The sequence below is a fragment of the Ursus maritimus genome, unplaced genomic scaffold (assembly GCF_017311325.1).
Source record: "Ursus maritimus isolate PB19 unplaced genomic scaffold, ASM1731132v1 scaffold_33, whole genome shotgun sequence".
NCBI classification, from domain to species: Eukaryota; Metazoa; Chordata; class Mammalia; order Carnivora; family Ursidae; genus Ursus; species Ursus maritimus.
The window spans coordinates 12,927,655-12,944,229 of NW_024425897.1; the positions used below are offsets into that span (position 1 = coordinate 12,927,655).

The following is a 16,575-nucleotide window of genomic DNA, read 5'->3' on the forward strand; positions in this document are numbered from 1 at the left end:
ATTCTATAATGTGCATAGCTCGAAGATAATGAAAGGTTATCACCTGCAACCTGTAAGAGTGCACTGGGCTAAACATTTTGCCTGTTTCGAAGTCTTTCTTTTTTTTTTTTTTTAAGATTTTATTTATTTATTTGACAGAGATAGAGACAGCCAGCGAGAGAGGGAACACAAGTACGGGGAGTGGGAGAGGAAGAAGCAGGCTCATAGCGGAGGAGCCTGATGTGGGGCTCGATCCCATAACACCAGGATCACGCCCTGAGCCGAAGGCAGACACTTAACCGCTGTGCCACCCAGGCGCCCCTCGAAGTCTTTCATATTATTTCTTAACAAATGTATGGGGTAAAAATAGTCAAGCAGGTAAGGGAGGTCAGGAATGTGGGGCAGAGCAAGGGTCAGTGGGTAGGTTGAAGTTTTAAATGGGGTGGTCAAAAATGGTCTCTATGAGGTGAGATTTAAAGAAAGACATGAAGGAGGTGAGGAAATTAGTCATAGGGATATATAAAGAGCAGTCCAGGAAGAGGCAGCAGCCAGTGCAAAGGTCCTGAGGCAGGAGTGTTGACGGAACAGCAAGGAGACTGGTGTGGCAGGAGTACAGTGAGCAGAGCAAGGGGTAGAGACAGAAAGTGGGATCAAGGAAGTAACAGGGGCCAGATAATATAGGTGGGGATCATAGAGGGCACCCCGGAGTCTTGTCTGCCACAAAAACACCTAGTTGTGCCAATTCTGGGCTAAGCACATTCATATGCACAGCCTGATTTCAAGCTCCCAACCACCTTGCCCAGTGGTTTTATTAGCTCCGGTTTTATGAAGAAACTGAGGCTCACAGAAATAAAGCTGTAGCACTGCTGGTTGGGATTTGAACCCGAGTCTGTCTGACTCCAGAGCCTGGGCTCTTTCCACCGTATCCTAGCTGAATCCTACCCAGGGAAGGAGGTGTGGGAGCAGGAGGGTGTTGCTCCAGGTTCTATGCGTGGCTCTTCTTGCTCCTGTCTCCCACCTCCCAGTCTCTAGCCAGAAGAAGGCAGTAGAAGCAAAATGCAGCCTGGCCTGTGAGTACCTGAGTGAGGAGGATTACATGGATCTGCTGTGGACTACACTCTCTGAGTTCCCAGGTGAGGGACTGTGCGAGGTGGGGCTGGGGCAGGGAAGCCTGTGACTGTGGCTGCTGGTCATCTGGTGGTTCCACCTGGTGCTGCCCGGAAGCAAATCCCCTTTCTAGGGGAGCTGGAGATTATTTTTTCAACCCTTAGCTACAAGTTGAGAAGAACTGTGAGGGCTACTCCCCTTGAAGACTAATAAATTAGGCTGCCATTGTCATGCTCCCTGGCAGAAGACACGAGACTCCTGGGTCAGAGACAAAGACTAGTACCCATGGCACAGAAAGCAACGTGAATAGCGTATTAGCGTCAGCTCCCCTTGCTCCCGAATCTCACAGGGATGACCACGACGGGTCCAGGTGGATGGCCGTGCAATAAAGCAGTGGGTGCAGCTGTTGTGCTCTAACTCTGGTCCTTTGATAAGAACCAGCTCACCCAAAGGCATACTAACGCTGATGATGATTGCTGCTTGAGGAATTTCCCGAGTGTTCCCTTCCATGGACCTGACTGATCCGCTACTCTCTATATTCTTTTTTTTTTTTTTTAAGATTTTATTTATTTATTCGACAGAGATAGAGACAGCCAGCGAGAGAGGGAACACAAGCAGGGGGAGTGGGAGAGGAAGAAGCAGGCGCATAGCGGAGGAGCCTGACGTGGGGCTCGTTCCCATAACGCCGGGATCACGCCCTGAGCCAAAGGCAGACGCTTAACCGCTATGCCACCCAGGCGCCCCATTGACCCTGTATTCCACAGCTTTCCTTGACTTCCCAATATCTTCCTCAATCCCTTTTCCACTTTGCTTCCCTGAGGAATCCCAGGCTTAGGGGACTCAAATCTTCTATAACGGGTTGCCAGAAACTTGCCCAGCTTTTGCTCCAGAGAAAGACATCATCTTTACTGTATTGGACAGTAAACAGACCTGCCCTTTGCTCCGGAAGGAGACAATATCTGCATCTTCCAAGGCTGTTGCCTGTTCAAATGAAATGATAGGCTGGGACACAAGGCAGCTAGTGCCTCTGCCTACAAGAAATACAAGAGGCCCGTGGAGAATTGTCCCCCATCAGCACTCACACTGGGAGGATCAGTGGGGTGTCAGCTAATCCAAACCTGCACGTAAAGTGAAGGTGATCTTCTTCCTTTAAAAAAACTCATAAGTATCACAACGACAATAGTATCTGGTATTTAGCGAGTGCTTCTGTATGTTGCGTACGTATATTTTATGTAGGCATTACATATATATGTGTATGTGGCTCTGGGCTAAATGTTTTTTTTTTTTTTAAAGATTTTATTTATTTATGTGACAGAGAGACAGCCAGCGAGAGAGGGAGCACAAGCAGGGGGAGCGGGAGAGGAAGAAGCAGGCTCCCAGCGGAGGAGCCCAATGTGGGACTCGATCCCGGAACGCCGGGATCACGCCCTGAGCCGAAGGCAGATGCCCAACAACTGCGCCACCCAGGCGCCCCTCTGGGCTAAATGTTTTATAGATATGTCTCATTTAGTCTTCTGGAGTAGCGTAATTATCCCCATTTTACAACTGAAGAAACTAAGGCCCAGGGAGGTGTAGCAAAAACTGTTCCTAACCTTGCAGATGTCAGTATCTGCCTCTCTGTGCCTGAGGGCCAGCTCTAGAGGAATGGAAAGCCTCAGGATGTAAGAGAAAGCAAGGCGGCTGGAAGTGCCAGGGAGTTAACACCTGGGAGCTGCTTTTGAACAATAACCGCAGGAGCTGGTGGTGTATAAATACCCCAGCTTCCTCGTTCGTCAAGCAGGAGAATTCCAAGATCCATGTTCCACACTGGCTCCCAGAGCCCCCCAGTGGAATTCGATAGCAACTGCCCACAGTGGTAACTTGCTTGCCAGGCACTCTTGCCTTCCCTTCGCTACCTTACTTTCCCACCCTCCTACTGGTGCTTCTTTGGGTTTCCTCTCAAGTAAACACTTGCCCTTGGACCCTTGTCCCAGGAAAGCTCAGCTAAAACACAGAGTGTCCTACACCCGGCAGAACTAAGAACTGAGGTGCCACCCCAGAGCCCAGAGTCTTCACTCCTATGCTATGCTATCTTTCTTCTAAAACCCTTCCCCCATATAGCTCAGTGGGTAAGATTAGGGACTTGGAGTTAGACACCACGTTGCCAATAACCATTCCCGTGACTTTAAGCACTCACCATGATTTTTCGATGATTTCCGTGATTTTACCTTTATGAAACTCAGATCATTCCTATTTATTACATTTATGATTTGTTGTTTCTGTTCACTGACACACCCCAAGGCTCCTAGAATAGTCCCTGACACACAGTAGGCACTTCATTTTTGATTGAATAAGGGTGGGAAATGGGCTATTGATAGCATTTGTTTTAAGGGGTTGTTTTGATGATTAAGCAAGACTAAATGAGACATATCTATAATAGATGCAAAAGTGCTGAGCCTAGATTTAATAATTATTATTAACATTATTAATCATAAGCACCATGCTCCACTGCCTCTACCGAAGTAGGGAGTCTTATTTTTATTGAGTCCCATTTTACAGATGCAGTAACTGAGGCTTAGAAAAGGCAAGGGACAGACCCAAGACCACATGGCAAGTCAGAGGCAGGAGGAGGCCTTAGAACCCAGATGATTCTGACTCCCATCCCTGGTGTCCACTGCCTGGATTCAATGAATGCCACGTCCCTCAGTTCCTAATTAGTTATCTATTGCTGTGTGACAAATTACCCCATATTTTAGTGGCTTCAAACAACATATTTATTACTCACTGTTTCTGTGGGTCAGGAAGCTGGGAGTGGCCAACCCGGGTCCTCTGCTTCAGCGTATCTGACAAGACTGCAATGGTGGTGTTGGCCCAGAGTCTGCAGTCACATCTGAAAGTTCGACTGGGGCAGGGTTTCCATGCTCACTCACACGAACATTGGCAGGATTCAATGCCTCCAGGGTTGTTGGACGGAGGGCCTCAGTTCTTGCCCACAGGCCACTTTTAGGCCAGTGCCTAAGAAGAGTCGGGGGAATAGAAAATGCCAGCAAAGCAAAAACCACATTCTTTTATAACTTCATCTCAGAAGTGACATCCCAGTGCTTTCCTGTATTCTAGTCATTCGAAGAGACTCACTAGGTCCAGCCCACTCTCAGGGGGCAGGGAATTATAGGGGGTGTGACTAGCAGGAGGTGGGGGGGCATTGGGAGCCGTATTGGAAGCCACCTGCCATTGTGCGCCTGCTCTCTCCCAGGTGTCCTTGTGACTCTGTGGATCATTGATCGCCTGGGCCGCAAGAAGACCATGGCCCTGTGTTTCGTCATCTTCTCCTTCTGCAGCCTCCTGCTGTTCATCTGTGTTGGAAGGTGGGTCATGAAACCAGCTCTGTCTGACCGGCAGACTCACTTCTCAGCTCATGGTCAGTGGCTCTTTGGGCCTGTAAGCTGGGGACTACACTCCTGGTGGTCGTCTGAGAGATTCCCCGCCCCCCCCCCCAGCTCCTTACTAGGACTGAGACCCTTGACCAAAAGATCAGACTCAATTTTGGGCCTCTGTTGGGGGTGGGGCTGGGAGGGCACTTTGGTCCAGGTTTTACTCCAACGCTGTCACATTTAGACTTTTGACATTGTCTCCCAGTGAGGTCATGCATGGGACTGTTAATGTGTGGGTTAAAAGCAGTCCTTTGTTCGATGGAAATACTTCAAGGTCCTGTTGTATCACCCCTTTTTGGCATTTCTCCATTTTTCCATCTATCAAGAGCCTCAAAATATGGAATGGCTTGTGCCTCTCTTGACCTCGGAGAGGCCCTGGACCAAAGCTGATGAGGAATGTGTGGAAGGCCTGGAGAGGGAGCTGAGACCCTGACATGTTGGTGTTCTTAGTTATTTTGGGGGAACAATGGAACAGAGGGTGGGGGACCAGGATTATCCTTGAAATACTGCATAGAAGTTTACCGTCACTGGCCCAGCAGGCTCCTGACTCTGCAAGGTCCCCTGTGGGTTTTCAGTGATTTATCTCACTTCTCTCTGACCTTGCCCTCCACCTGGACACCACAGATGTCTGCAGCTCTTAGCCTGGAACTTTGGAGAATGATAAGCTCATCAAGGCAGGCCTTTAGAGAAGGCGCGGGCATCGTGTGCCTGTGGAGATGTGTTGGGCCGCGGTGGGCTGTGCCAATTTCTAGGGTATAAATTCTGCCTGGGCAGATAGGACTTTGCTGAAACAAGCTGCCAGCAAAACAAAAAAAAAAAACAAAAAACAAAAACCAACCTGCTCATCTTTTTTATTTCTCTCCCTAGAAACATGCTCACTCTGTTACTCTTCATTGCAAGAGCGTTTATTTCTGGAGGCTTCCAGGCAGCCTATGTTTACACACCTGAGGTAGGAGGGGACTCTGGGAGCAGCCGGGGAGGGCAGGGAGGGAGCTGTGCCCCAGAAGCACCCAGCCGGGGATCCTCAGAATGGGATTTGTCCGTGGGTCAGTCTGAGTAGGGACTGTGAAGTTCTTCATTATCTCAGGCTATCTTTCAAGCTTTTTTTCTCTGCTTTTGAAAGCTGATGTTCAATGTGAAAGTCGCAAAAGGTATCAAACTGCATAAAACCAACAATTAAAGGGCCCCACGTTCCCACTTCCTAGATACCCCTTTTTGAATAGATCACTTTTTTTCTAGGCATGTACTAATTTATGTTAGTGTGTGTACCAAATTGGGGAAATGAGCCACTGGGAAGAGGTTTAGTAAAGAAACTGATGACAACGGTGTGGGACAAGACTTAGGGAAACACGAAAGCAATAAACAGTGCCCCAGAGCTTGCAATGGGGTGGAGGTTGCTGGGGACACTGCTGCCACCCGCGGCCAGTGGGGTGAGGAGAGGGGAGTGTTCCAGGGTCCCAGGAGAGCGCTGTGTAGAGAGAAGTTGTGGTCTTTAGTTGAGGGACACGTGTGGCCTGAGGCAACCTGGAAGAGAAGGAGCGGGAGAATCAATACCCAGACCTCTCTCTTCTACCTCCGTCCCATCTCCCACTGGGGCTTCCCATCTTCCCAACCAGAAGCCAGAGGGCCAAGGACCCCTTTGTGGTCCACACAGGCCACCCCCAGGGCAGAGAAGGAGATGGGGGATTCTGGAGGAGAAGATTGAAGACAGTGAGCACAGGACACATGAGTCTACTTTATTCTTTTCAGTACTTGCTCTATTCTACTGTACTGTACAGCATACAGTATATATGATATATAGTATATCCTGTATATAATATCTGCATATAATAGACTGTAATAATATAGTATATCCTGTATATAATATAATATACTAATACATATACATATTATATACTGTACTATATAGTATTTATATACTATATATTATACATTATCCCTTTACTATATGGTATAAACTATATATTATATACTCTCATTATACTATATATACTATGTATATTATATACTATACTTCACTATACAGTGTATGTACTTTATATTATACATTATAATCTGTTATAATATATGGTATATATACACATATATGTTACATACTTTACTATACTATATGGTATACAGTGGACAAATAATAATTTTATAACAGTTCTCCTCCTGACAGATATTTGGATTATTTTCCAACTTTTCACTATTACAAACAGTGCCGAGGTAAACAGCCTTATTTGGTCACGTGCACCTGTGCACTTCCTGTAGAGTAAATGTCAAGATGTGGAACTGCTGAGCGAAAGCCTGTAAACATCCCAAACATCGAGTGGAATTGAAAGCTCACCCCCTTAAACGTTGCACGAATTTACACTCCACACAGTAGCGCCTGAGCATGTCCAATTTCCCACGCTCAGGGATTACAGGCTATTTATTTTATACCTGTTGTATTTTATTTCATCTTATTTTAGAGAGGAGCAGAGGGAGGAGGAGAATGTTCTGTACCAGACGCTGTGCCAAGGGGAGGAGGGTATCTAGATTATCCCTCATTCCCGCAGCACTCCAGAGCCCTCACTCTGAGTCATCACCCTGAACGCTGCTCCCTCCACCCCGCCTCAGGCCTGACACCAATCCTGCCTCCTCCAAGAAGCCCTCCCAGATCTCCCCTCCCCTGACTTCCTTTTGCCAGTCAGTGCCTGTGCCCTTCTTTTAATACAGTGTCTTTCAGTCTGTATTAAGTTGTAAACTGGAATGCGCATAGTTACAGCAGTTAAAAAGAATGAGATAGATGTCTATAGACTGCTGTCCCTAGGATTCGAAGGCATAGTGCTGAATGGAGAAAGCAGGGTGCAGACTGGTAAGTTTGATTTGACACCATTTATCTCTTAAAAACAGTGCTATGTATTTTGTATACACATATTTTTCATGCATCTGGGTGGGTACATTCCAAGCTTCATAATGGGGCCTCTGGGGAATATTTCCTGGGAGAGGCTGTGGCTCAAAGGGAGTTCAGGTGTTTCCGTTTCTGATAAGGAGAATATATTTCCATACTGCTTGTGTCATTGGGTGAATTAAAGTATCACACATAAATGCCTATGGTAGGCGCTCAGAGTATTTGTTGAGTGAATAAATGAAGGAATGCAGATGTATAAACAGTCATAGAAAAATCTAGAAGGATACACAGGGAAACGTGACAGTGGTTATCTCGGAGTGTTGGGATCACGCACGAGCTTTGTGTTTCCCTTTACGCTCTGCATTCTCCCCGAGCTTCTGCGCTGAGTGTTGTAGTTGTTAGAGACGTGTTAGCGGCTCTAACCAGTACCTCCCCACGGGGAATGTATTGACACAATAGAAGTTTCTCGCTAATGAAACCGTCCAGTAGGGGTGTGCTTTCACTTCCACAGGGATTCGGGGACCCAAGCTCCTCGCATCTTGCGAATTCCTCAGGCAGTAATTGTTAAGCAAGGGTGGTTTTGCCCCCCTCCCCCAGGGGACACGTACAGGGCCTACAGGTATTTTGAGTTGTCACAATTCAGGGAGAGCATGCGGAAAGTGCTCCCGGCGTCTAGTGGGTGGAGGTCCGGGACACTGCTAGACACCCTGCAATGCACACGGCAGTGCCCACCACGGAGAAGGACCCGTCCCCCCATGTCCTAGGGCCAAGGTTGAGAAATCCTGCCCCAGGGCCTCAGAGTCCTCGGAGTCCTCCTTCCAGCCAGCGGACTGGGGTAGGGAGTGGAGAAGACGTGCCTCCTGCTTAACTGCCGTGGCCTGGAGGATGCACGGTGACTTCTCACTTTGCCCCAGGAGAGCTAGGCATGGGGCCACTCCTGGGTACCAACTGAGCAACCGTGGAAACGTTTCCACCTCGGTCTTTATGAAATGCCTTGCAGAGCCGTGACCAGTGCTTCAAGGTGAATGAATGAAAAATGGCAGGTGGAACAGGGCCTGGGTCCTGAATGTGCACCAGTGCCTCCCCGGGCAGGGAGGACCCCCTTACTGGGTTCCCACCCACAGCTTGGCCTCTTGCGTGCTTTCTCAGCTGAACTGCCTATCCCCTTTGAGACGAGAATCCCCACCTGGTCTCCTACCCCTTGATGTGGTCACCAACACCCGTGATTCACGCTCACTTCAGGCCTGCCCGCGGGGGTCCGTCCCATCACTGCTGAGCTAGACAGGAGGGAGGAGCCTGCATTTTCTCAAGCCCACATTGATGGCTGTGTTTCAGGTCTACCCCACGGCAACTCGAGCGCTGGGCCTGGGCACCTGCAGTGGCATGGCAAGAGTGGGTGCTCTCATCACTCCGTTCATTGCTCAGGTGGGTGTCGCCCCCAAATACGGAGGGGGTGGGCATGACAAAAGCCGAAGCATGGCGAGCAGCTACTCCACGCTGAGCCTTCGGCAGAGCCCTCGGAGATGTGCGCTATCTTAGTTTACCCTAGCAACCCGTCCTGTGAAAGGAGTCGTAGCGCTTGCAAATGAGAAAACAGGCTCACAAAGGTAAAGGGACTTGTCCAAGGTCGCACAGCTGGGAGGCAGAGAAGCTGGGACTCAGACCCGAGTCTTTCCTATACAGAGACGCTGGGGATGCCGTACGAACAGACTGTTGAAAGCGACATGATTTAGTGGGGCACGGATGTCTCAGGCCCTGGTTCCTGAGTTGGGTGATGAGGTGTATTTGCTGAACTTTCCAGCCCCTGGTGGGTCTTGGAGCATTTCTGTCCACTTCCAGGGATCTTATTTTGAAGTCGTTTTGCTTTTTTGATATCCAATTCATTTTTCTTCTGTCTTTATCACTTTTTTTTTTTTACCAAAGTAAAAGTCACATAACAAAATTAACCATGTTAAGGTGAATAATTCAGTGGCATTCAGCACATTCCCAGCATTGTGCCATCACCAACGCAGTCTGGTTCCCAAACATTGTCATGTCATCAAATTAAACTCCATGTCCATTAGGCAGCTGCTTCCCATTTCTCCTCTCCCCCAGTCCACCACCAATGTGCATTTTTTTTTAAAGTAATCTCTACACCCAATGTGGGGCTCGAACTCACAACCCTGAGATCGAGAGTCCCACGCTCTACCGACTGAGCCAGGCGGGCGCCCCCTGTGCATTCTGTCTGTGCTGGATATTTCACATATACAGAATCCTGCCACATATTTCGGCCAAGTATCTCTGTCCTGGGCCGCTGTGTGTCACTGCTACCCCCTGCGGAGGGCTGGCCGTGTGCCTGCAAGGTGCTGAGGCCTCTTAAGGTACCCTATCCTTAGCAGGTAGACACTGCCACTGCCATTTGGCAGATGAGAAAATGGGCTTTAGCTCTGCTGTTCAGCTAGAAAGTCAGCAGACGTACTGCTCTGAGAGGGAGTGCAGTTTCAAGGAATACAGACCCTTGAGCCTGATGGGGTCTGAGCTCAAATCCCAGCCCCATCCTTTGTGTCTGTGTGAACTGGAGTATGCTACTTAACCCTCTTTGAGGCTCAGTTTTTCCCTCTGTACAATGGGGACAATTCCCTCACTCTTAGTCGTGGGGGCTGAGTGGGATAATCCCACAGGGGTCCTGGCATTAGCAATACTTCCCGAATGGTTGGTGGTACCCGTGCTTCAGAAGGGACACTCTCACCGGCGCGTGTCCCCCTCCCCCAGGTCATGCTGGAATCCTCCGTGTACCTGACGCTGGCGGTTTACAGTGGCTGCTGCCTCCTGGCTGCCCTGGCCTCCTGCTTCTTGCCCATCGAGACCAAAGGCCGCGGACTACAGGAGTCCAGCCACCGGGAGTGGGGCCAGGAGATGGTCGGCCGAGGGACGCATGACACAGGCGTCACCAGGTCGAACTCTGGCTCTCAGGAGTAGTGACCGATGCGGGGCTGAGCTGGTCTTTGAGGCTGTAGAAGCAGGGAGCTGGTGGAGCCCAGCCGGGGCACCGACCGTCACTGCCGACATCAAGAACTCACCCAGAAGGACTACCGGACCGACGGGGTTTTGTGTCTTGACTCCGTTTGCTCATATTCATCGAGATGCACCTGGGGATGGGGAAGCATTTGCTCCGGGGAGTTCTCTAGATGTGTGGGGGGACGTTTGTTAATAACCTGTGGACCTGCATGGGAAAACTGCCACATTAGGAGTGGCCGGTGTCGCCGCCCAGAGTCAGCCAGTCACACCCTTGGTGAACGACCGCCAACACATCTCTGTAGATACAGTCCGGGCGCAGAGCCCGGGGAAGACCTCCCACGCAGGGACTCAGCACCTGCCCCGCACCAACATGACCTGATCAGGAGGGTTCTCCTACCCACCTCCCCGGCCCCAGGTTTTCTTCTTTGAAATTGTAGGTGCCCTAGCTCTGGCCTGAACAGCTTTTTCCTGGGGCTGAGAGATGCTCTCTCAGGAGGGGCCCCTTGGTCTGCCTCCCCAGGGCCTGACGAGTGGAGACTCTGGCAGGTGGACATGCGTTTGAACTTGAACCCCGTGTCTGTTCCTGGCCCCCTCTGGAGTCGCTCTCTCTGGCTCCAGCGGATCCACGTGTCCGTGGGGACAGCTGGGCTGATACCAGATGACAGCCTCAGAAAGCTGTGTCCTCCCCCTCCCCCAGGAACTGGGGACTGAGGCCAGAGGAGGTGAGGATAAAGCCCAAAGCCAAAGTGGGGGCCTCCCCCTCGGAAGCAATGGAGGTGACGCCGGGGGCTCCTTTCCTGACCCCCTCGTCGGTCGGGCTGGTGGGTGACTCTTGGAGAAAGGAAACAGTTAACTCAGGTTTCAGTGCTTTGGATGTTGAGGGTGGGTAACTGGCTGCGTGGGCAGGGAAGTTGAAAGGGTGCTGCACCGACCGCCTGGTCCCATCAGGGTCCGGGAACCAGAAATCCATCCTGCGCCACCCCCCCCCCTTGCTTTCTTGCTTACCCCTGCTGTCAAGGGCTGACTTGGTCTTTGCATAGTGGCAGCTCCTGGGGGTCCGGCGATTGTTCTCTGCCACCGGTGAGGAGGAGGGAGGGCCCAGATGTGTGACATGTACATTTGCAAAGGAAGAGAGGGCAGTCCGCTGGGTCTTGGGTTGGCCTCGGGAGGAAGGGCTGACGCCATTGTCTCAGCAGACAACATCCCCATCCAGGATTTGGTTTCCACGAGCCCTTTTCCCCATCATGAAGGCAGGGAGCCCAGAGGAGGAGGGAGGAAGCTGCTGGGTCCCATCAAAGGTCAGAGAAGACTGACCTTCTGCGTGGAGATGCCTGCTTGAAAGTAAACATTTTGAGGAAGCCAATGTGTATGTTCATCTCTTATTAAAACATGTTGGTGATGGACATTGTAAGGATCGAAGTTTGTCCGTGTGTCCTGATGTCTTAGCAACGGTTCAGCTTAAGGATCTTGCCGACTTCGTCCATCCAGGGTAATCTCAATGCTTTCATAGGATATTCTTTCCGATAAGGTGGACCAGTTGCACCATTGGCTGCCAGTGTTGTGACTTGGAGTCTGTCGGAGACAACACTTCTTTCCGATGGCGTGGGGGTCACGGCGGGTGACTACTGCAGGCTCAGGTGCTGCGTCAATGGCAAACAATCGCACGTTTCTGAAATACAGACTGTAGCCCCCTCAGCCCAGGCAGCCAGAGAGGAAGCCGCTCGGCAGACCTGCCCCTCCCCGACGCCCACGTGGCCTTGAGCCATGGGTGGCTGTGGCTCTGGTTCTTGCTGGCCTGCTGAGCTCTTCTGGCTAACACAGAACTTTCCTTAGCTTGTTTTGTTTTGTTTTGTTTTGTTTTTGCCTTCCCGCTGCTCAGACCCTGCCAGAGGAGTATGTCCACTCCCCTCACCCTCAAATAACCCGGAAGAGCTGAGGGCAGGGGTGGGGTAGGAGTGCTTGGTGAGCAGGAATGTTTTCCCTGTTACCCTGGGGTAAACAGGCTTGCAGTTGAGGGCTTTCTCTTCTTGAGGAAATGAAAGTTGAAAGTTCTTTGCCTTCTAAATTGCCTACCCTTAAAAAAAAAATCGGTATTATTGAATGATGCGAGAGCTGCCGACAAAGTTGTCCAAGCTCTGACATATACAAGGCCTTTAGCGGAAGACATTTGTATCTAATTTTGTACTATCCAAAAGCTCCTGTTTCCATTAACGGAAATGTCATCCGTTTCTCTCGATGTTAGGAAAGATGTCAGAAAATGGTAAAAGATGGTCAATGTAGCTACGGCTATGGGGTCTCTTTCTTTCCCTTATTCTGAGTATTCTTAGAACACAGAAGCGAGATGTGTTGGCAACGATGTAAGAGTATCTTAGGGATGGACTTCGAAATGAATATGGATATTCATTATTTGGGGCAAATGTTAAGTAACAGAGAGGCTCGAAGGGTGAGATCAAGAGTCTCCCTTGGTTACTACTAGTAAACTAATCTGCGATAACGGTGAGCAGCAAGCAACAGTAAAACCAGTCAATAATAGCTTACCCATTTGAATATTAATTCCTCATTTAACAACAAGCCCAGGGTCAGGCCATTGTAAGGAAGGTTCAGCAATTCAACAATGTCATCAAGAACCCAGCTTCTTTTTGTTTTTCCTCTCCGCCTTCCTAGGCACGTTGGCCCTTTGACCCTATGCATGAAACCTCATGACCCCAAGATGGCTGCCAAGGTACCAGGCATCAGATTTTTTCAAAGGAGATAGAACGGGGAAGGAACAGTCACAAAAAGTTTTCTTGCTAAAAGATCCGAGTCTAAAAGCATGAGTCTTCCCCCAGAGCTGGAGAAGGAAGGGCCTCCTTCCCACAGGATCAAGGGATACCCACAGCTTCTTGAACACAAAACTGGGATTCTGTTAGCATAAAGAAAGAAGGATGGTGATGGGGGATGGTCAAGAGGAGCCTTGCCACCGAGCTCTCATCAAGGCTGTTTTAATTGCAAGGGATAGAAATTAGACTCGAGTACAGCTTTATTATAAGGCTGGGAGCCGTAGTTAATTTCCTCCAGGGGACAGCCAGGCAACATAAGCGCATGGAACAGAGGTGTAAGGAACAGGAAGAGGGAAGAATTGTGGCAGAGTGAGAAGCACAGACCCCCTCCAAAGGGGACAGCTCTTGTTCACTCAGCTCTACCTGATTTTGTTGCATGGTGGGAGCCCCCAATTTCCAAGACTGGAATCTGGCTTTTTACATGAACCGTCCAAATTTTAGTGTGTTGGATTAAAAACCTTTAAGTGATGTGTGAGCCCATACAATTCACCTGCGGCCCAGGCTTCACTAATGGGCTGCCAGTTTGCACCTCTGAGAAATTAGAAAAATCTCAGAAATAAAGTGTAGCCTGGCTTCACAAATAGAACCAGAACCGGGGAACCACCCGAGCCCAAGGCAGCCCCCTGTCTGGAGCCGTGGCCTGTTTCCACCCTTCTCTACAGACTGGCTTCCTTCTGCCTCCGCATGGCTGCTGCATGTGCCTAATCGTGCATATGGTTTCCGCGCAGCCTGCCTCAGCTCTGCAGACATCTGACTCAGCTGGTCAGTGCACCACTTCCAAATTCGCAAGAGGGGAAGCTGATGGGACCAGATCAATGTTGGTTCCGGTCCTGGTCCAATTAAGTTGGGTCGGGAAGGGGTGGAGTCAAGAGGCGGCTTTGGCCTGCCCTTTCTGGAACCCCCAGCAACATGCATGTCAACTCTTGAGTCTGTTCACTACAACTCTGTTATGGATATGGTCAGTGTGCTTGGAGTAGCTACCATGGATCTATCCGGCGTGATACTCAATACTGAGGATACAAAAAAGAGTAAGACATGGTCCTTATCTTCATGCACTCACGGTGCGGTGGGGGGACAAGGCATAAACAGATCACCATGATACGGTGTGATGTGAGTCCTAATGGAGGGATGCAGAGCGCTGTGGGAAGCCCCTTCTCACTCTTCAAAGATTCAGTGGTTTCAATCAGACTTCCGCGTCTTTGACATTTAAACATACAGACACGTCACAGATAAATCATTCACGCTTAATCAAGAATACTCGACGATGAACCAGTTCAAATCCCCCTACCCCCACCATGCCAGAGAACACACCACTTTCTAAATTCATCAGTAAGAAAACAATTCCACTCACAATACCATCAGAGTAAAACGCTTAGGAATAAATTTAACAAAAGGAGGGCAAGCCTTTTACAGGCTGCAAAACACTGCTTAAAGAAATCGAAGACCTAAATAAATGGAGAAATATTCCATGTTCATCGATCGGAAGACTTTAAATTGTTAAGGTGTCAATCAATACCCCCCAAACCGATCTAGAATTCATGGGGAGCTACAAAGGACCTAAAAGAGTAAAAAAAAAAAAAAAAAAAAAAAAAGTCCACTCGAATAAGAATAAACATGGAAGACTCAAACTTCCTAATCTTAAAACTTCTTACAAAGCTAAAGTAATCAAGATTACTGTGGTGCTACCTTAAGGATAGACCATAGATCAATGGAATAGAATTGAAATTCTAAATATAGACCCATACATTTATGGTCAATTTATTTTTGACGAAAGTGCCAAGACAATTCAACAAGGAAAGATAATACTCTCTAAATTCATCAAGCTGCCAAGAATTCATTGAAAAATATGGTTACAGATCATCTTCAGGGAGGGAACAGGAATGCTAGGCGAAGGGAAAGTGAAGAAATCCAAGCATTGCTAAACCTCTTCCAGTGCCATGTGGGTTGCGGAATTTTCCCCATGCTCCTTATACTCTGAATTTTAGGCAGAATCAAGAGGAAACCACATCGCAAAGAGGTTCTTATCATTTACAAAAAGAACAGGAAGTGTGTGAATGTGGACTTCCTGGTCCCGTATATTTTTGTTGAGTTCACTGTGCTAAGTTCTATCGAGTTCCGGCTGACAACCTAGCCTTGGCCGGTAGGGGTCGCTCTCCCTGAGGAATTTTAGGCTGGGTAAAGCCATCGCGTTGGGCAGAAACTGAACTGTGTTCCACTCCGGGCACTGGGAGATGCCCCCACCCAACCTTGTGCGAGTCCCTAGTCTTGACCCAATGAGGCTATGAGGAGGAGAGAGCCAGTACCTTCTAAAGCGTCTGCAGAGATAGTTGAGAAAGATGGCACCCCTGTAGCTGGACGTTTTCCTCCCAGCCTGAGATTGGGTGTTGCGCACGGGTTGAAAGTGAGGCACTGGAATCACCCAATGCCCGGCCCCAGATCTCCTTTCTACCCCTTCCCAGCTGTTGACCACAACTGCCTCTCTGTACCTTGCTCACCTACGGAATGGGAATAAGAGTTACTTCGTGGGTGGGGGTGTGTGTGATTACACATTACACGAATAATGCGTGCTAGAGTTTAGCACCGATGCCCAGTTGGAATGCAATACATTTTAGGTATAATAATAATTAATAATTTATTCTTATTCTTAGGATTAGGATAGGAACTCTAACTTAGATCTTAGCTCCCTCACTCTACTTAGCTCCGCGCCAGGCAAAATCATGGCAGATGCTTCATGAAGACCCCACCGGGTGACAGCATGGGAAGGAGGAGACAGTGATGACACGGATGTAGACGTCATGGTGTGGGCCAGTCAAGACCCTGTCACAGCACCCAGGGTGCCACGGGTCCCAGAGGCATGAAGGCTTCCTCCAGGCTCTGGTCTTTCTCAAAATCCCAGACAGATGCAAATTCCACCTCGGAGCCTGATGCAGATAATTAGGGATAAAGATGCTAGGGTCATTTAAGGCTTTCAAAAACATCTGGAAGTCTAAGTCCTCTTAGATGGTACCAGCCAGAAGAGAAGAGAGACATGAAATCTGCCCCCAAACCCGGATTATGCTTGGTAAATTCAGTTCCCTACGTAGGGGCTCCTTGTGGGATGATCCCTCCGGCGGCCCCTCCTCAGGCGGTTACATGGTGCTCATGGGGCCATTCAGCAGGTTGCTGATGCTGTTGGGAATCCTGGATGTGGAACGGGTATCGTGTTGTTAGTTCAGTGCTTTGCCTCTTCTGCCTCCCCACGCTCCAGCTCTGCATGTGACTTCCTGCAAGGAGATCTATCGTAGCCTTCTAGTGCACTCTGTGGCATCAGTGCTCTGGGCAAAAAGGTTTCCATAGCCAAATAAGTTTAGGACTGGATAAAAGAACATGAGATAGATGTCTTTGCTGC

At 49.2% G+C, this 16,575-nt stretch overlaps 1 protein-coding gene and 1 non-coding gene across 2 annotated transcripts in view; one reads left to right on the forward strand and one right to left on the reverse strand.

The window, feature by feature from the left end:
• LOC103678300 (SV2 related protein) overlaps positions 1-11,914 on the forward strand; it is a 51,422-nt gene extending 39,508 nt beyond the window's left edge. Inside the window, exons 11-15 of the mRNA XM_008707633.2 lie at positions 1,005-1,112; positions 4,319-4,430; positions 5,364-5,445; positions 8,707-8,796; positions 10,123-11,914. Coding sequence (XP_008705855.1) covers positions 1,005-1,112; positions 4,319-4,430; positions 5,364-5,445; positions 8,707-8,796; positions 10,123-10,329 — 599 coding nt within the window. The 3' untranslated portion in view covers positions 10,330-11,914. The remainder of the gene's footprint in view (positions 1-1,004; positions 1,113-4,318; positions 4,431-5,363; positions 5,446-8,706; positions 8,797-10,122) is intronic.
• Positions 9,505-9,577, reverse strand: TRNAE-CUC. Its single transcript has one exon. It is a non-coding gene; the product is annotated as a tRNA-Glu (tRNA).
• Positions 11,915-16,575: the final 4,661 nt, after the last annotated feature.